The following is a 21,495-nucleotide window of genomic DNA, read 5'->3' as shown; positions in this document are numbered from 1 at the left end:
TTAAGAAATACTGTGTCAAGATTACCATAATGAAGGTATTTCTCTGTACTACTTAGTGCTTTAGGAGGTAGACTTTGTTTTATATTGCAGAGCCCCTAGTTAACTTTCTGTGTATGCAAAGTGGCAGAACATGAAGTACCTAAGGACTAATATTTGGCTAACACAAACTGAATACCAAAGTAATGTTTGGGTAATACAAACTGAAATTGTTGTTGGCTGTCAAGCCCTTCTCTGAAACATCGAGAATTACTTGGCTTGGTCTCAAGCCATCATAAAAGTCTGATAAATACGAGGCCACTAAATAAACTAGTAGCCCAATACAGGTTGAATTTATTTCTATATTCTTTTGAAATTTCAAGTAGGCTTTTGGGTGAAAAGAAAATTTCTGATTAAATTTAAAAAATTTTGATAATTGAAGCAAACTGGTCATCTGAAGTCATATCTTCCTATTGAGTTGCAATATAATTTCAGACAGAGGACTAGACTTATCTGTCCCTCAGTTTAATAGTGCTTTTGTAGCTTGTTCAACAAATTCTTCTTTACCATATACCCCAATGTCATAAAGAGAATCTTTGGTTTTTCCTTATGGTTTCCCACTTTAACAGAAATTTTGGATAAACAAATGAAAGTTCTTTGAAATTTTTTAGAAGTACAGTGTAAAAACAATTGCAAGTAACTTTTTTTGGTCTATAATTATAGTCTTATAGTGCAGTACAAACCAGATTTCAAATATTAAGAGATCTAAAAGAGTAAGGCTTCTTAGATCATTGAACTTGGATCTTGAAGGCCTCAGGGAGAAACAGATGAGTCAGTCTCCTGGGCCAGAGGAGGAAAGCAAAAGGAAAAGAGCAAGAGAGAAAAAAGGAGGAAATTCATGTACGTGCCAGTATTTTACATACTTCCTAGATCTAAGGGAAAAATTAACTATGTTATTTGCATATGTGAGCTTTTCCTCAAGCACTATCACAAATACTATTTTCTTTAACCTTATAATAAGGTTGGAAAGTAGATTGGTCTAATATTATTTTCCACAGATAAGAAAACCCAATAATTACGAGGAGGGAGTGGTTTCCCCAGAGACCCAGGGTGATTTAGTTGCTACGATAGCAAAAGAATAGAGATCCTTGATTTCTAGACTTCCCAGGCAATTCTGCCTCATGTAGATACAAATAAGATTCTTAGTAGAGGAATAATTGGAGAGAATACAGATAAGAAGTGATAGTGAATTTTTAGTACCAAAGTTGTCAACTAAGAAGAAGAATATGGATAATTCAATGGATAATAAAATTCAATGGATATCAATTTATAATTGATATTTTAGAATTATTTATAAATATTGATATATTCTATATCCTCCAACTTTTGAATTGGAGCCACATGGCACTTCTGGAATTGAAAGGTTTTCTTATTACACTTGGATTGATTTGACATTTTAAAAAAAATCTTTTACTTTTTGAAAATAATGAAATATAGTAATTAGGTCAGAGTTTGCTGTCTGTCTGTCCCTGGCCATAGGGGAGCTAAATAAGTAGGAAAGTTTCAATAGTTCTTTCTTGGTAGGTGAAACGTGAGTGTAGTGGTAGAACCTCAAATCTCTACTCTTTTCGTCTTCTCTTTCATTCACTCCAAAGCTTATTTTTTTGTAATGTTAAAAAATGGTTAGTTGGGTAATGTTTGGAAGAATCTGAAAGGAACACAGTATTATCCTACATTAAATGGATTTTTGGCAGTAAAGGTAAAAGAATCATAGCAGCTATCCTTGTAGGAGTATGCTCTAAGTCTTGACAGCTGAGCTGTTGGAATGTTATAAGGAAATCGCCATTGAGGACTGGTGTTCTCTGCCAAACAGCAGTGTGAAAGTTCCGGACACAGTCAGCTTTAATATCTTCCTGTGTAGAACTTTGTCTGCATAAACATTCATAGGAAGTCACTTCTTTCTGCCACTGGTAATATTTTCCTCTGTCATTTCTTTGAAATAAGAATTAGAGGGTTCTACTTGCAAATTGAACTTTGAAAATTGTGTTTGTATTTCAAATCTCTCTCTACTTCTTTTTTCTTTTCTTTTCTTTTTTTTTTTTTTTAATTTTAGTTGATTCTTCTTTATGGACATGTAAAATTAGAGAAGTCAGAGCTTTGTTTATAACACCCAAAGGATAACTGTGCTATTATCATCAATAATATCGATAGAGATATTCTTATAGCTACTATTTGTTGTGACATGCTCAGAGAGCTCTTTAAAACAGTATTTTATTCTTTCTTGTACTTTCTATATCAGGTAAAAGAGGAACTAGAATTAAGTGTAGGAATTATAGTTAAATCATGCCACATTTTTACAGGAAAAAGGTTAGATGCTTTGTATCCTCTGAATACATACAACTATTATCACTGGCAGATGTTACATGACTAGGATCGTGAACTATTACGAAGTTATTCTGAAAGATCAGCGTAGGTGGAAATAATTGGGCATTGAAGAGGTGTGGGGAGACCAACAAGTACAGTGCCCTGGTTAATATCTAGATGTTTTTCTTTGTTTATTTGTAGGGCCTTTTCTCAATGAGGAACAGCATCTAGAACACTGCACAGTTAAGCAATTTGCCCACAGTTGCACAGCTACTAAGTGGCAGGGTCAGGATTTCAGCCAAAACTAAAGATGTGTGAAGGGCCAAGTGTGATAGCCTTCCACCTAAAAGGCTACCCTAAATTCATTTTATTCAATAATCACATATTGAGTATTTGTTTGATGCCAGGGACTACGTGCTAGGATTGTAATGGACATGTAGTCCTTGTCCTCGTGGAGCTTACGTTTTTCTACATAGTTGTTTTATAATATTTCACTGTGATATCTGATACCAGGATCCATTTTCAGTTTAATTCAAAGAACTTCCCAGTGATAGACATAGTTCATCAGCTTGTCTTATTGAGGATATTTTAAATATGAAGTGACCTGGAAACAGCCTCCAGTTTATCCAACTATCTACTTGGTTCTGCTTTATTATATTGCATGCAGCTCAAATTCTATCATATATAGTAGTTACTGTCCTCTAATCTTATCAGTTATTCCAGTCACAGATTGAAGAAGGTGAGTTGTGTGTGTGGAAATTGACCAGGATTGGTTGGAGGATTTAGGCATTACGTGGGAGTTAGAGGATACATTAGTTAAATATGCCCTGAGGTTTATGAAATTTACGTGCCATATGTCCTTCCAGAGAGTGCTCCTGGAAGTATGGTCTGTTTGCTGATATATGAAAGCAAACATTCCATTACCATAGGTGCTTAACTACTAATCTGTTGAAGCTTCTTCCCAAATTACGGTGTTGTAATTAGACTAGGCCTATTGAAAATCAAAGACAGTCAAAAATTCTTTTGTGTGTGTTTAATATTTTTCTTCTTTGGTAAATTTCCAGTAATTAACATTTTTCTACTTCCTTTGATTCACTCTGTGAAGTTGTTAGGGAAATTAATTGATGCAGAGAAATGTAAAAATGATGGTCAATGAACTGGTTTTCTATATGAATCAGATGAAAGCATTTTATTGATATTTATGCAGACTTTGACAGACTAAATATGAATTTTGGTGATCTGTTTTTAAGTATGGCTTTCATATTTTCAAGAGATCCCTCTCTCAATTAATATTGTTTTGGTCTTTTTCAAAATCTTGATAATAGCTGTGTTTTATAAGATATTTATATATGAATGTATATAAATGTATGCATACATATGCATATATAAGTACACATATTTATCTTTAGGAGGGTATAATTTCAAGATTACATTGTAAATGACAACATCTGAAAGTGTCAAAGACCAAAGAAAACATTTAAAAATAGAAATGAATCTTTACCAAATATGGAAATTTAGGTGTACGTATAGTATTATCATGCTTTAATATATATTTTATACTGATGATAAAATAAGTTCTAGTAGAAAAAATCAGAATGTTTAGAATATGTATTTAATAGCTTCTTTAGTATTAAATATGATAATTATAAATGTGTTTTATAATAGGCTTAAATTCTATATACTGAGTGGCATAAAAAACATATATTTAATTATAGCTATTTTTACTAAGGAAAATTATACAGAAACATGTATGCTCTCGAATGTTTCAACTTTAAAAATTAATGTTCTTCAATAAGCAATTGTCTTTGCTAGAAGATGGCTGTTAGTGGCTATAAGGCAATAATTAGACTGTTTGTGTTTAATTTCTACTAAAGGAAACATTTTATTAACTTGCAAGACAGGGCACTTTGTTGTCCTGTAGTTGGAGAGACACATGGTATTTTTATTTTATAAATGAAGTAAAGGAGGTACACAAACCTGAGTAAATGGCAGAGTGAAGACCTATCAGTCTTAGCTATTAGAACACTATCATTATTCTATTGCATTTTTTCAAAGCAGAGACAAAAAACACTAAATTATTGAATCCTATGATAAACAGTGCAGTTAGCAGGAAGTTAGGAATATGATACAATTTATCAATAAAAAATAACTAGCAGCAAGATCTCATATTAATCTTTACTTTTGAGTAAGAATATAGGAAGAGATTTCTTTTTAATACTTGCATCATACATATGTAACCATACTGTAGATAATTAATACATAAAATGAAAATTTTCCACCTAGTGGTTTGCCTAAGGATGTTATGATATTCTAACATCATTATCTTGCTTTGTTAGGGATTAACAGGACCTGATGGATCCCCTGGCCCCGTTGGACCAAGGGGACAAAAAGTAAGTTAGCTACCTGTTATTAATTGCTGTTATTAATTAAATGCTGAAGTAGAATTTTATTGTGGTGTTTGCAAATCAACTAACATTAAGTTATGGAGTAGCTGAAATACACTTGTTCAACTAAAATTATGTTTAAAAACACCAAGATGGAGTGTTTTAATGATTTCAACATTTATACAGTTTTCATATTTACATATTCTTGCTACAAAAATCTCAGTACAACAAAACTATTTTTATTTTTAGGGAGAACCTGGTGTACCTGGACCTCGTGGATTTCCAGTAAGTAAATGTAAAGCAACAGAATTGAAAATTTTCTATCTTTTGGCAAAATTCTGCCATTGTGGAATTTTTAAATGCAGTTTTCTACAAAATATACATGACAATGGAGTTTATGATTTCTGTGGTATGGTAAGCATTCGTACTGTGAGTAGAAAAATTGTAGAGAAATTTGAATGTGCAGTATGAAATACTTATGTCTATTTCCAGGTGGTATTTCTCAATAAACAACTCCCTCTCTACTCCCAAATGATAGAAAACATTTCTTGCATAATAATAGCAAATCTAAGTATTCAGTGTTTACACCATGGCATCACACCACTTTGTTCACAACTGCTGGTTTTATCTCTAATGAAATATCAACTAATCAGGTATTACCACCCACCTGGTTCCCTGGCTAGTCTTTTCTCACATTGCACAATCCGGTGGATGTGTGTTATTTGTATACATAAGAGGACTAGGTTCTCATGATGCTTTTCCTTTCTAGTTTTCTTTGTTCCTCTTTTGCTCTTGTCATTAATCTGTGTTTTTCCTCCTTTTTTCCTGTTTGTGCTATTTTCCTTGCCATATTTCAGCATCTGTCAACTTTTCCATTATAAATCTATTTTCAGAAGTGAATAGCTTGCTGGCCTTTCTCCCATATTTTTCAACTCAGATCTCAATCTCAACATCTTATAGAGATGCCCTTTTTTGTTCAGTGAAATTTGCCAAACATCTAGGTCTCTGATAATGAAATGACTTATTGATTACTTTAGTATTTTCAAGCATAACATCTGTGTGTTCCCAAATTGATCTCTGTTTTAAAATTTTCAAATAGGAGTAATTTTTCAAAGAAAGCCTTTAAAAAGTCCCACTTAATATTAAAACATACTGCCCATGTGAAGTTTTTGCTTGTTTGGGCTTCCTAAATAATTAGAAATAATATAATTATCAGAGGGTGTGTATCGATTCCATGGGATGCTTTATATATGAATATTTTAGAAAAGGCTGGAATGAAAAGCTAACATAAACATGATATCACAGACAGCTGTGAATAAAAGCTATTCAAGCCGAGGAAGGAGAAAACAGAAAAACGAGAAATCCCAAGGGGAAGAAAAAGAACTTGGAAAGCAAAAAGGGGGAATAGGGATTCTGGGCAGCTGATGTACAGTTTTAAGTTCAACAAGCGCATTGTTAGAGTTTATTATACGCTAGGCTCTGTGTTAGGAATTAGGATTAGGAAGATGAATAAGATTCAGTTTTAATTCTTGATTATATACAGTTTGGTGTTGCTAGAAAGATAGAAAGTGTAAAGGAGAGGGAGATAGAATGACTAGCTTTAATGTCAAATTTAGCATATTAAATTAGGGTACCATTTTAATCTACCAATCTACCAATTGTAGATTACTTCAAGAGTGACACCATTTATATTCAATATCCACTGGAATTAGGATCTGGAAATATAGCCCTTACCTGTCAAAAGGGAGGTGTGTTTCTGTCCCTTTTCTCTCCTGACTCTCTGTATTGAATGTTTGTTTAGGAAACTTCTCAATGCCATTTTATGTAAATTATAAAACTACACTGCTTTTAATGTGAGTTTCATAATATACTACAAATGAATAAAATCTTTAACTTTCTGGTTGTGATGTGCCTCTTTGTGAGTGATGGTAAGTTCTCTTGAGGGCAAGCATAGAAGGCTTCTATACTTTGATTTTCTTTTTAAAAAAGTTTGGAAAAACATTACCATTAGCATAGACATCAAAGGAATGTTTGAGCTTAAACAAGCTTCTGCTTTGCTTCCTTTAGAAGCAGAGCCATGTTTGCTTTTCTTTATCCAGTGCTTGCTTTAGAATGAACATCATATATTTATTTAGTTATAGAATTTATGGCTTATTTTTAAACTGAGTTATGTCTATGTCCATATTTATACTAAGTATAAACCACATGCTATAAACATTTTTATTTTAATCTTTTAGGGTCGTGGTATTCCTGGACCCCCTGTAAGTCTCATGACATCATTTATTTTTACACAGTCTATAAAAATGTCCTATTTCTCAAATCTCCACCTTACTCTCCAACTAACACTCTACCCAATGGTGTTTATAGTGTTCTACCTGCATGATCTTAGGTGGCTATCCTGCTAAATGTTAATTGAGGAAATTTCTGTTCCATCCTAATTAAAGTTTGGTCAAATGAATTATTGTCTCGTTGGAAACCAAAGCTAACACAGATACAGAATTCTAAATCTGCTACCTATCATATTTGATACATTTATGATAGATTATAAAAATATCTATAAATCACCATGTTCCTTTGATTTGTTGACTTTAGGGTCCTCCTGGGACAGCAGGACTCCCTGGAGAGCTCGGTCGTGTAGGACCTGTTGTGAGTACCACAGAGCATTCTGATAGACATTTGCTGATTTAATAGGAAGTGTACTAGGAAAGACAAATTACCCCAACTGTACGCTTTCCCTTGCAAATAAAACAATGGCAGATGAATTGTGTTTAAGTTCATAATATTGATGCGGACCAGGGATAGTACTCATTTTTGTAGAGTGATTTTAATTTTTTCCTAATGTTTTCAGCTAAACTTTTCTTCCCAACTTCCAGACTGAGTGTCAAGTAAGGGAGTGTCTTCTCCACTTCACAGGCTCTCAGCCAGGTTTGGGGTTCAGTGGCTTTTGTAGTAGACTTTTCATGAAGTAAAATGTGAAGAGTCTAAAACTAATGCCTTGTATATTTATGTTAGGATCATTAAATTATAATTGAACCAACAGAATTTAACTTTTAACATTAAAGAGCTGGACTTCATAAAATGTCCATTAAAATGTTTCATGTTGGTATTCAGTAAATATTTCAAAAATGTTGAAGTAGTGATATCATGTGAAGGTAGGTAATTAAAAACTCATTAAGGGAAGGAGCCATATATTATAAATTTATTTACTGAACAAATATGAAATGATTGGAAAGTTAAAATAACTCTAAGAGGCTTTTGACTTTTTATGGTAGAACATTAAGAAGGAAAATATACCAAGAATAAATGTTAGATGGTAAGAATAATTGGAACCCATTTTCATCTGAATGACTTATTTGAATTTAGCCTTCTTTGATTTTCTGACCCAGTGCAAGAGAGTACAGTGACAGACCAAATGATAGATTGTGGGTGAACAGCACCAACAAGAGTCAGGCACTGCAGAGGTTAACCTTCCATTTCATAGCTTCAGGCTGAGTGCAAGCCTTCTTTGGCTCTGATTAGCTGGATGGCACGGTATGGGCTGCTCTGGTTCCTCCGTAAATCAACTAGAAATAAAAGTAGTGTTTCCAGTTTGTTTTCAGAATAGATAAAGTGATCATCCTGTAGAGAAGAATTGACTTTGCTTTTCCCCCCTTGTCTCCCTCTGCCTAGTTTTATTACCTTGGTGAAATTGGAATGCCTTTATTATTCTGGTTTTGTAGCACTAATTGGATTATGGGCCACCCATCGATTTTGATGGCAGGTCTATGCATGGCTGAGCTCAGTAGGGGTTTCTAGTAATACCATTCTCTCATGCCTCACCAGTTTTATGTACTGTGTTTTGACACATAACCACTGTGTATAACCACTGTGTCATAATTTTCAAATAACTTAGGGTGACCCTGGGAGAAGAGGACCCCCTGGCCCCCCTGGCCCCCCAGGACCCAGTGTAAGTTATTTGCAGCTTGAATTTCTCTTTGCCTCTGAGAGGTGGGATTGGAAAAAACATCTAAGAACCAAAGATGGAAGTGCCTGTTAATTGAGTCATTGTTTCAACTTTCCAAAATGGCTACCACTTTTTCATTCATTCAGAGCATGGTTCTTTTTAGGCTAGAAAAGTTAAAGGATCACAATAATTTAAAAAGTGGTTTTTACAGGGCAAGTCTTACTCATTACATCTGAAGTTCTTTGGCACTTGTGATTTCTCAAATACTCAAAACTTTGACATATAAAAGAAGCATTTTCAAATGAAGTAGTTTTTTACAGAAGTTTCTATAGTAAGAAATTTTAAAAATAGGAGTTTCAAGAGGAAATAATTTATATTTGTAATTTATGATTCAGAGTTCCCCATATTTTCTATTTTGCCTCTTATTTTATCTCCCTTCAATCCCCCAAAAGAAATAATCTACTGTCATTTAGGGTTCTCTAAAAAGAATATGCTCATGAATCATGTTATTAGAATATTAGCATATTATATGCTCCTATTTGCTTCTTATAAACTATTAAACAATTACATTTACCGTATTTTTGCCCAATGACTATTAGGAGGTTTGAATTAATTTTTTAATTATATTCTGAACTTTAATGTTTTATTTACTTTAGGGAGCAATTGGCTTTCATGATGGAGATCCACTGGTAAGATGTTTTCCTTTGGACAGCATATAGTTTTAATTCAAAGACCATGTAGTCTTCAGATGAATTCTCTATAAAAGATCCCTTTGGAAGATACTGTGTTTCTGTGTTTTACTCAAATCTGTAACACTAATGGAATGGTGGCTTGAATATACTCAGACTATAACAGTTTTTCATTATAGAAGTATCTTTGTTTTTATATAATATTTTTACTTTATAGATTAAGGCATGCTTTTCCCTACAGCACTCCAATTTTAAACAGAAGTCAAATAATTCCCTCTAAGCTTTGTTTTACTTGTAGGTTAATAGTCAAATGATGGTAAACTGCACTAAATGCAAAGGCCCATTTGATGAGATACGAACCTCAGGATAGAGCTATTCCAATGGAGATGGGGAGGGCAAATGGCTCAGGTCCTGGTACAATAGGTTGTCTGAAAACATTTTGTTTCCTTAATAAATTAGATCTGAAATAAATAGAGCAAAATGTTAACATTTATCAAATCTTGGCTGGTAGCTACATGGAGAAGGGTATTTGTTATATATAACTTTCTGTCAGCTAGAAGTATTTGAGTCTAAAAATGAAATGATAAAAAGGAAAGGGGTGTTTAGAGTTATTTAATGAATATAATTGCATTGGGGTTCTGTAGCTAGAATCCAGCCCCCCCTCCCCAACAAAAATACTACCTCACAAAGTGGAGGCCTGAGTTTACATACTCTCTCTCTCTTTCTCTTTTATTTCTCTCTCTCTGGCAGTGTCCCAATTCCTGTCCACCAGGTCGCTCAGGATATCCAGGTCTACCAGGCATGAGGGTAAGAGAATAATTTTAGCATTTTATTTTCTAAAGTATTACCCACATAAAGCAAAGTAATGGAGCTCTACTTTAAGCATTGGCCCTCCTGGTACAGAGATCTCATTTAGGTATGATAGACAAGTCTGTGTTTGCTTTCTCTGTGGCTTATTCTGTGGTGCTTGTTTAGTCCTAGACATTCTGCTGGTGCCCCTGACAGATACTGCTACTGAGACACTGATGTTTAATTACACATAATGCTTTTATAGTCCGGGGAAGACGTACCAATAAAATACATTGGATTGAGAGACTCTAGAACACCAAGTCCAAACACAGAAGTTTTCTTTCTATGAAGGGAGATAGTGGTGGGGGTGGTGTGTGTGTGTGGGATTGTGCACATAATGTATTTGAAACTGTTTTAAACAAAAAATTGGAAAAACCATACAAAATAGTCAGGAAAAGAGACTTTCCAAAAGCATTCTTCTCCCATACTGCCATCATAATTACTTCAAAATATATCATAAAAGCAAAAAATATAATACCAAATGCTGGGGATAAATAGCTTTCTCTTTTTCTGGTCTCGGAATTTGAAATGACTTTGAGAAAGTCCAGACCAGTGGAGTCCTGCAATGCTCCAAAAGGCCCCCAGGCACTGGTGTTCCGTAACGTTTCTCTAAGGGTAATTTTGGTGGGTTCTCTCAACTGCAGAAGATGCGGGCCTGGATTGGTGTCTTATGTTTCAAAAAGACTTTTGAGGGGTAAGAGTTCTGACAGACTTAATTTTGCAGTGTTTGTGTCACAGTTTGCCTTATGTTACTGTCCAAAGCGCACAAATGCTCCGGACGGGTGGCCTGAGGAGAAGACATACGAGTCATCTTCACGTGCTATGCAGCTTTCACGTCCCTTTACTGCTTTCCCTTTGCACGTAATATTATATGTAAGCAGTCATATAATACACATTGTGCTATTAAGGTCATTTAAGGCAGTAATTTTCTTTGTGACATAACTTTTTTCTTACTAGCACATTGATACCAATTTAGGGGGAAGCAGGGTCACTTTATGAGCCTCCTTGACCACCTTCTGATATGTATATTTATTTTTTGCATTTATTTATTTTCTTAGGGTCATAAAGGGGCTAAAGGAGAAATTGGTGAACCAGGAAGACAAGGACACAAGGTAAAGAGAAAATGAGTATTTACTGGGTAAATTGTGATTATGAGGTAGTGATCACTTTCATTATAAGGAACTATAAGAAATAATAAAGCATGATATTTTACCCTTCTTTTTCAGATACTGATTGATAAGTTCTCAGTAGATGCATCAATAGCTGACTAAACATAATAGTCTAAAGTTGTTCAGTTACAAAAAACACCTACAAAAAAGGCACCATTTTCATTTTTCCTGTTGCTACCCTTTCTTTCCTTTTCAAATCAATCACACTCAGCTTTTTTTCCCTGATGCTTGTGATAATCAAACATTATTCAGCTAGTTGTTCCACCCTGCCAGACAAAATTTTATGACACTTGTAAAATTTTATGACAAGTATTGCTGAGACTAGCAAACAGAGAAGTTGGTAATTGGCTTATAGCTTCTCATCTCAAGTTCTGAAATAATTTATCTGTTTATTTCTAACCTCATTTCAATTTTGAGATTTTGAGTAAGCTAGAGGTTAGTGATAACTCACATTATTATCTGGATAGAAACATGGGATCCATAGCACAACTGGCATTGGGGCTGGCATGCCCTGCGGAAAAACCAAGCCTGTAATTTTAAGCAGGGTAATCTATTTGCCCTTTCTTTCATCCGCGAGGGTAAGTCATCTTTAAGTATCTAAGAATTTGACTTTCTGCATAGTGGAATTTTTGGCTCAGTACATTTTATATTTCACGAAGTCAAACTGTTCTTATTAATGCAGGTCCTTTTGACTTTGTTGACTATGTCTTTCTACCCTTTTATTGGGCAGTGGCAGATTAGTCTTTTTCTTTGAAAGTCAAGGCCTGGAGAGGCAATTTATCAACGTCTTCAGGCGTTAATATCCTTGAACTCTTTAGCTAAAATCAGTCTGTTGAATAACCTCAATCATCGGGATAAATAGGCCAATTTTCTGTACACTATTACAGTTTGGACATTTATTTTAGAAGTCTTTTATTATGTAGGATGTGAACAGTCAAGGAATTTTGTTTATCTGGAATATAACAGCTGGGGTCCTGATGTCAAACTAGAGAAAAGAGAGAAAAAAAATTAAGTACTTTGGAAATTTCTCTGGGTATCCATTCTTCCATTGAATCTTAAAGTTTGTAATTTAAAAAATGTAACAAATATTTATTAAGTACCTGCTATGTGCCAGGGTTTATTCTGAGTGCCGGGGGCACAGAAGTGAAAAAAAATATGTCTAATCACAGGAGACTGGCTGCTAAATTGAGTATGACATGTCCATATAATAGAATATTAGCTAACTACAAAAACCAGGTGTGTAAGAATATTAAATACATTAAAAGATATCCGTGAGGTAACATATATAGTAAAGCAGATATAGTAGACTTCTGTTATTTTTGATGTTCTGCATCCCTTCCTTTTTTGGTGACCCTTTCTTCTGGGAAACATTCACTCCCCTATCCCATGGGATTTGGGGATGGAGCTGTCAATCAGGATATTTCTCCATTCTCTACATGAAACTAGTATTTTTGGTACCTATACAAATTAGCTGGCCTCTCAAATTTAGTTTGGTCTTTAGTAGGAAACTTGTGAATTTTTTTGGTGTGTTTAGTAATTGTACAAAATTTTCATTGAAAGTTGTTGAAAACATTTCTTTAATTTATTTCACATTTTTGTGTCACTTGACACTTTAAGTGATTTCTTTGAAAATAGATAGGATGGCAAAGCTCACTGGAGAATGAACCTTGGAAGGGCGAACAGATGGACTGAACTTCAGTTGAAAGCAGGAGGCCTGAAGTTTGCATTTACAGTCACAATTTTGCCTTGAATTTACTCTGCAAATTAGTTAATGAAGATTTTAATAATTGTTTATGAATATAGGAATGAATAGTAAGAACTTCAATAATTAAAATGTTGTGGTATTGGCAACATCATACAACAGATGAGTATTCATGCAAAAAATCTTTCAGTAAAACAATAATAAATTGCTACTCCTAAATTTAGGTGATTTAACTTCCTGGTTATTGATTGGTTATGTCTTTTCATCTGCAGGTGAAATATTTAATTCAGATATATTACTCCAAGGATTATGGAGAACCTATGGGAAAATACCCTATACCCTGCTAAGGAAAAATTGTAGTGGACATATCAATCACTGTTGTTTTTGTAGCTAGTTTTATCCTTTCGTAAGGAAATACAGGTAGCGTTTAATTGTGCACATGTGATGATTATCCACTCCATGAACTAGCTAATTTATTGGCTTTCCCATTGGGACTGCCTCTTCCCATGATCAATCGTAGGTTCTAATGGAATATAATCTGAATATAATTATTAGACCAAAACCAATTTAAGACTCTTCATAATTCTTTTAAAACTCAGGTATAAATGATTTAGGCACAGCACAGTTTGCATACTGTTAAATCTTCTGTATGACATTTCCTTTTTTTGTGAAAATTTCTAAAGTATACTTTAATATTCTGCACATAATATTAAAAATAGGCTGGGTGTGGTAGTGCCTGTAATCCCAGCAGTGTCCAGTGATTCTAAAATTCATCTGGAAGAATAAACATTAGGAAAATCTAAAATATAAGAGTAACCACCAATTAAAAATAAAGATAAGAAAATTCTCCCTATCTAAAATTAAAATGTATTATAAAATTTCAAAAATGAAAATGTGATATTGGCAACATCATACAGAAGATCAGTAGACCAGAATAGAAGTCTAGAACCAAGCATATTTAACAATTCAGTATATGTTGAAAATGAATTTTCTAATCAGTGTTGGAGAGAATCTGTTACTCAATAAATGATATTGGAACAAATGGCCAATCACCAAGAAAAGAAGAAGATTTCTGTTTTATTTTACATCAGAAAATTACTGATAATTAAAGATTTCTGTGTAAGAGATATGAAAATACTAGAACAAAAATATAGATGAATATATATTTTTGGAGTGGAAAAGCCTTTTCTATGAGTGACATCAAAGGTACAAGCCATGAAAGAAAAGTCTGATTTACCTTAAAAAACTGTATATGGCAAAAAATTATAAGAAGAAAAAGTAAAATGAAAATTATAATTACAAATATTGTAGCTTATGGAAAAGTTTGCATAATATCGTTTTTTAAAATAATACACTCCCCTCCCAGACACACACTTGTATTGCATAAATTTTCTGTCTCTCTTCCTCTCCTTAGAAAAGCTTTGAAAGGATAGCAGCTAAATGTTATTGGTATTTAAAGTTAATTGGTGGGATTTGTGTGACTAATTCATTTGTATACTTCTCTATTCTCTGAATGTTCTACAATTAATATGGATTACCCACATAAAAAACTTAAGAAAGTAGAATAATTCTGGGGATGCCAAATGAATTTAAAACATGGTGAGTTACACTGAGCCGATTTCCATGTTCATTTTCCTTTTTTCTGTTGTTTTTTAGGGTGAAGAAGGTGACCAGGGAGAACTGGGAGAAGTTGGAGCTCAAGGACCTCCAGTAAAGTATTTTTAAAAAAATATTTAACCAGGCTATGCAAATATTCATTTTTTCATGACTCTTGGAATATTTTCTATTTAGCATTTGGATTAATAGCATTGCATTAACATGATGTTTTCTATTTTTCTGCCAAGCCAACAGTGGGAGATAACCAATTTTTCAAAATAAGAGAGGGTCCCCATAGTACATTCAAGCACTTTTTTACCAGAAAAATTCTACCTATAATTACATACATTCATTTACTAGATCTCAGGGCCAGGAAATCTAAAAGCAAATATTAAGCACAAGAGGATGATATATGTCTTCTATGGTATTATCACATGATATAATGAGAAAATTTTGTATGCTCTCAATATACAGTAGGTATCACATCCACTGGATTAATGTAGTTTATTCCAGTATGTAATCATTATAATTAAAACATTCTTAATTGCTCATAATCGTGTCCTTTAATAAAAATTTGCTTCTTTGTGCTTTGGCAGATTTCTGCAATAATATTCACAGTAAGGTAATTTGGGACATTAACATACTTCAATTTCAAATGTTTGTTAAATCAGAATTTACATTACTTTTGTACTATAGGAAAGTGGAATTGTTATACCTTTTTCCTGTTAAAATGAGTAATATCAATTATGGAAATAATAATTGCAGAATATTCATTGAGCATTGCAGCTAGCAAAGGTATAGGCGATAAAGAGTTAGGGAAGACAAACACAAAGCCACCCTTCACCAGCTCTGCTCTTCCCCACAGGACTGGCCTTTTAAAAAGGGTTCAGGGAGCTGTGCTTACTAATGTTTAAGGGAATCTGAAGTTTAAGGGAAATCAAGCTAACAGAAATAAATCAGAGAATCTGGAAGAAACAGTCTCTGCTTTTCAGCTACATGAGAACTTTAAGGGAATCTGTGGCATCCAGGTGTTCGTTCCAGAAGCTTGCCTTCCCTGACCCTTTGGTATGAGACAGTAAGGAGCTGGACTCTATTCATTCACAGGTGGGAGATGGTGACAAATAGTGTAAGAGACATATGCCTTTTTTTTTAATTTGATGAAAATGTGGTAGGTTTTTAAAGTTATTTTTTTAAAGCCACTCCCAAAGATTCTCAGAACAGGATTTTGCAAACCGCATTCTACAAAGTCTTTTCATGGATTAAGGATCTATGTTGGGTGCTGTGTGGCTCAAATGGTTCCTTGGGGGATGTGGTTAGTGCTTGCTGACCTGCTTTTTGGGAATAGGTCTGCCAAAATGTTTCTAGAAAATTTATAAATTTTCACTTTTTAAATATACATGCACAAATAAATATAAAGTAACATACAAATTAAACAAATATGCTTCTTGGAATATTTATACAAAGCTCTGCCCTTCAAAGTAGTCATCTCAAGAGACCGTATGTGGCGTTCTCATGTCACTGCTACTGACCCAAATATTTTTTGAATTCTTTTTGTAGAATTACCTTTAGAGTCAGTAAATGAGCTACACAAGAAAGAGCAGCTTTAATCTGAAATGGCCACGTCTCACCTGATAGCCTAAGTGGATATCCCAAGCTGGATCAACCTGTGCATTTGAGTTTCAGGCCGTTCCTGAGTGATCTATACAGGATTTGTGACTGACTGGATGAAGAGCTGGTCATAGTCTTGCCCCATTTTCTTCAAGTGAGAAGATGAGGGAAATGACTGGCCTAGAGCTACTTTATCTTAAGCCAATGTGGATAGTTAGCAAGTTGTACAGAAGTAGCTATCCCACTTTCCTGATGGAACATCCACCCAGAGCTGCCCCCGAAGGGAGTCCTCAAGCTCACCCTTTACAGGATCCACTTCTGGAGCCCTCCTGCTTTGGAACCAGAGAGTCGAGAATGGCAATATTTTAGTATTGAAAGGGATCCTAGAAATCACACCTGGCCCCTCATTTTTAGGATTACCCACTCCTGTGCCTGAAATGGGGTGGGATGGATTCCTACTGCCCCAACTTGGAATTCAGAATGGCTTTTATATAGAAAGGACATAACGAATAGTGATTACAAGTGGTTGGTGGAGACTCCAGCTCCATTTCTAGTCATAAGCTTTTGTGGGCTAGCCTAGGAATCTACTGTCTTTGATGGTATATTGATGGGAAAAAAGTATTCCAAGGTTTATAAATCATGTTATATGTCACAAAGTCATAAGTCGTAAAGGAAATGGGAATGGCAGTGTAAGTTCTGTATGTGGGCTAAAAGGTAAGACAAAATACATTATTATAATTTCTCTTATGCTGATATTTACTTTTTTGTCATGAGTGATTGTGCTGATCTCCTGTTTTCTGTACGTCTTCAGAATTTTATAAAAGCATTTTACCATCAGAAGAATTCTCCTTGGACTTCCTTTCTAAACTAGAAAAGTTTGTTCACATAATGTCAGTATTTCTTAATGTTACCTTTGGTTATGATAAATCCTTCTTCTGGGTCAGCTTTTGTGATGAGATTTAAAAAATATGTGCTTAACTAAAACAATTCACTTTTCTTTTTTGTGTTTCCAGGGAGCTCAAGGTTTGAGAGGCATCACTGGCATAGTTGGGGACAAAGGGGAAAAAGTAAGATGATGATGACAATGACATAATATCAATAATATCAATATTTAAAATTTTGGCCACTTAAAAATAACTTCTTATCTTCAGCAATATGACTTTTTATTTGCTTTGTAGATGTGTGGTTAGGTTCTCAAATTTCTGTTGTAAGCACAGATGGTAGGAATGAGCAATACACATGATACTTACCATGTATTATATACTTTAAATTATCTTGAGTAAATTAGAATAAGTGGGTTGCTATCTCTTATCTTTTCATCATTATTGGTAGTTAGCACTGATAACACTGACACAGTGCCTGGAAAGACAGGGGAAGGCAGGAAGGGAGAAGTGAGAAAAGGCAGGACACCCCCAGGGACATTAGGGCCAGCTGTAGGTCCCAGAAAATACAAAAAGCATCTTTGCTCACTCCCGCTTCTGACCCTGGCCTCATTCTCGTTACAGCCTTGATAGCTAATTGTGTCATTTCCACATAGCAGCACAGAGCCTGTTATTAACAATGAAATAACAATAATTTGGAAAATGGACAATGGACAATGTAGACGTTCAATAAATGAAATTAAATCTTTCCTTTTTTTTTTTTTTTTAAAAAAAACACATTTTTGTGAATTGAAGGTCTGGCTTATTTACTATTTTTTCTCTCAATTTCATTTTTTTTTTTTCAGGCTCTTTGTCTCTTCTAGGTATTTTCATTCTGCCTGCTTTTCTCTTCCATCCTCTCTAGAATATTTCTTTTCTAAAAACTTTGTATTTGTAAAAACATATAGTCTTTCATATTTCTATATTCATATTACATTAAGTAATATTCAGTATGTATCACTTCTTTTGTAAAATAATAAATCCCATTTATTCCGAAGCTGCTGATACCTAAGCCTTCACTTTTTCTGGATATAAATTGTCCCATAAAGTGTGTGACCCCCTCACTTTGAAACCAATTACTGTTCTTGATATGCTCTTCATCTGAGATATTTTTCTATTTGGTAAAAATTTCTCATTTCCTCTGATTTCTGTCAAATTGCTTTAAAAAGAAGAAAGAAAAGAAAAAAAAAAAAAGGCTCTTCTTGTGAACTCAGACCCGTGGAGTGGTTACCTAGTAACAGCAGTTTGGGTCTGAGCTCACGCTGAACAGCAGTGAGAGAGAGAGCGCGAGTGCATCAAAGCCATTTCTATAATGCAAAGGCTGGGCTCTGCTCTCATAATGCAAGGTGAATGATAAATTCAAGGTCTTTTTCATGTCTTCCAAATCTCTTTTTCCCTGGTGAATGTAAAATGACTTCTGCTCTGTTCTAGTTTTTAGGGATCAAAGAATTCCAAGGCGCTTTGGTGCCACTGCCTCAGTTGTATTCTTTCTTTCATTCTCCCTACGTCTGAACCTTCTATCAAAGATTTTCTAATTTTAATTCTTACTACAGATGCTATCCACCTGGTTTGCTTGGCCTGACATCTATCCAATATTCTTTTGACTATTTCTATTTGTTTTATCATCTCCCCGTCTCAAGCTGGTTCATTAGGACACTGCCTATTCACTTCAGTTTTATATGTACACATTCTTATCCACTTAGTAGAAGAGAACAATATTTACAGAAGGGGGCTGTATTTTGTCAGGTAGTGTAAGTAGAGACAACTGTATTTTTGTTTTAAAACTCACATTGCAATTCTCATAATGAAAATAAAGAGGTGATATAGGCAATATGTAGCCAAGTCAGAGATCATTTCAAGGTTAATTAGATTTATAAAGCTCTGGGTAGTTCTTATGCTATCCATTGGTGTAGGGTGGTTCTGTTGTCCAGAAAATAGACCGGTCACTTTACACAAACTGAACTAACATCTATCCAGGATGGGAGAGGGGATGTTCAGGTCCTTCTAACAATTCATTCTTCTGAATCACATGGCTGGACATCTAGATCTTGGTGGGAGATCCAGCGTCCTAGAAGTCCCAACAGAGTGTGGCAGCTGTTCTTAGGGTAGCTCTGTAGCCCTCACTATTAATGAATTTCCGTTGACATTCTGAGAACCCTGGAGGGTGGCTGCCAAACCTCTTCTAATAGATTTACCAAGTTCTCTGAATATGTACCAATGTTTAGTTCATGTCAGCAATTGAGAATGGATGCAGAGTTAACTTAAAATATCCAGAGTGGTATCAAAGATTGTGTTTAAATACTGTTGCTGTGAGGAGTAGATGTAAACTAGTGTTTTAATATCTGAGGTACCTGAGTAAATACTCCTCAGGGCTTACTGATAAATAGAGTATGTATTATAAACACAAAACCTCATTTTCTTCTGGCTATTTAATTTCTTTAGAAAGATGGATGTGCCTTTTAACATACATGACTGATTTTAATTTTATTTCTTTCTCTTGTTTTTATGCAGGGTGCTCGGGGCTTAGATGGAGAACCTGGGCCTCAGGGTCTTCCTGGTGTACCCGTAAGTGGTTTTATTTCCACAAAACCCAATGATAGATCTTTTTTTTAACAATGGTATTATTATTATTTTTTTTTTTGCTATGTATATGTGTGTGTGTGTGTGTGTGTGCAAGTATCATAGACAAGTGAATAATTAAAGTGAAAAAATAGGCCATAGTTTTTATATTTACTTTAAATTTTAAAAATTAAGAAAAGCATTTCTTGGGCACAGAGAAATGTTTTTCTGACTTGATTTATTTTTTCCATATAGGCTAAGTTAAATTGTTAAGTGTTTGTTTGCTTTGTTTTCCTTTTGCCTTGATTGTCAGGATGCTTAGAGGCACAGTAACTATCTCATTTCTAGTTCCTGGGCAGTTTTATCCTTTTCCTTTTCTATGGTTTCTGATTTCATTATTCCATATTTTAATTGTCATATAAACATGTGTAGGCTCCTTCAAGCCTTTTTTTGGAGGGAAACAGACATAAAAGCCATCCATTAGTAATCACCTATACCATATAAAAAGAATAAGTAAACTAGTATTTTAAACTATCAAGGTCCTATGATGCAGTGGGAAAGATAGAATGTAACTCGGTGACAAACTACAAGATCAAATGGTAGAGCACATGATAGGTAATCCATGCAACAGGACCCGAGAGGGAGGCAGGTTTGGAAAGCCATTCTGGTGGGAAAGGCAGCAAGGTACAGGAGGGGCACTGTTGGGGGTGTATGTGCTGTCATGGGGCCTGTCACTGCTTGGAGTGGACAGTTTGTGTTGAGAAGATGAGATTAGGTAGATAAGGTAGAACCACCTCATGGAGAATTTTATGGGCCCAGCACACTCCCGCTGCACCATGCTATCTCTCATGAAGAATTTTAATGCCAATCTGAGCCACTTGAACTCATCTGGTAGCAATAGGGAGCCATTTGAGGTTTTAGAGTTATTAAGCAATTCAACAAAAGTTGTGTTTTAGGAAGAGACATCCTCTCATCTATTACTCTCTATACCATATATCAACCTTAGCTGGATAATTTTGAGAGAAACCATTAGTACTGACTGGGAAATTAAATAACATGGAGAAAAGATTGCCAACTAATCCAAACCTCAACCTGCTATAACAGTTGATGAGTGTAGCTGGTATGCAGATGTAGTTACTGATGTCATTACCTGCAGCAGGGGTCTTGATGTTAATATGTATATATTCAAAGAGCACAGAGCATTATACACTTAAAACAAAAGGCATGCAGGTCTCAATTATCTCCATAGCAATATCAGTTTTGAAGACAATACAATTTTTTATAAAAAGATTTCTTAGGCCGGGCGCGGTGGCTCACGCCTGTAATCCTAGCACTCTGGGAGGCCGAGGCGGGTGGATCGCTCGAGGTCAGGAGTTCGAGACCAGCCTGAGCAAGAGTGAGACCCCGTCTCTACTAAAAATAGAAAGAAATTATATGGACAACTAAAATATATACATACAAAAAATTAGCCGGGCATGGTGGTGCATGCCTGTAGTCCCAGCTACTCGGGAGGCTGAGGCAGTAGGATTGCTTAAGCCCAGGAGTTTGAGGTTGCTGTGAGCTAGGCTGACGCCACGGCACTCACTCTAGCCCGGGCAACAGAGTGAGACTCTGTCTCAAAAAAAAAAAAAAAAAAAAAAAAAGAATACTAAAAAGATTTCTTGAGCTAGGCATCCATGACAGAGCATAGCCATTATGGTGAAAGAGCAATAGGTAATGTGGATGATCCTTTCTAA

The 21,495-nt window shown here is 34.9% G+C and overlaps 1 protein-coding gene across 1 annotated transcript in view; it reads left to right on the top strand.

Annotated features, from left to right (window-relative positions):
• The first annotated feature begins 4,155 nt into the window (after positions 1–4,155).
• The window catches only part of COL9A1 (collagen type IX alpha 1 chain), a 57,445-nt gene continuing 40,105 nt past the window's right edge, over positions 4,156–21,495 (top strand). The window contains exons 1-12 of the mRNA XM_069489065.1: positions 4,156–4,176; positions 4,677–4,730; positions 4,974–5,009; positions 6,962–6,985; positions 7,317–7,370; positions 8,617–8,670; positions 9,324–9,356; positions 10,107–10,163; positions 11,264–11,317; positions 14,733–14,786; positions 17,294–17,347; positions 19,712–19,765. Of these exons, the coding sequence (XP_069345166.1) occupies positions 4,156–4,176; positions 4,677–4,730; positions 4,974–5,009; positions 6,962–6,985; positions 7,317–7,370; positions 8,617–8,670; positions 9,324–9,356; positions 10,107–10,163; positions 11,264–11,317; positions 14,733–14,786; positions 17,294–17,347; positions 19,712–19,765 (549 nt within the window). The remainder of the gene's footprint in view (positions 4,177–4,676; positions 4,731–4,973; positions 5,010–6,961; positions 6,986–7,316; positions 7,371–8,616; positions 8,671–9,323; positions 9,357–10,106; positions 10,164–11,263; positions 11,318–14,732; positions 14,787–17,293; positions 17,348–19,711; positions 19,766–21,495) is intronic.

The sequence above is a fragment of the Eulemur rufifrons genome, chromosome 15, assembly GCF_041146395.1.
Source record: "Eulemur rufifrons isolate Redbay chromosome 15, OSU_ERuf_1, whole genome shotgun sequence".
NCBI lineage: Eukaryota > Metazoa > Chordata > Mammalia > Primates > Lemuridae > Eulemur > Eulemur rufifrons.
Note: the sequence above shows the minus strand (reverse complement) of the source record. Positions and strands in the feature narration are given on the sequence as shown.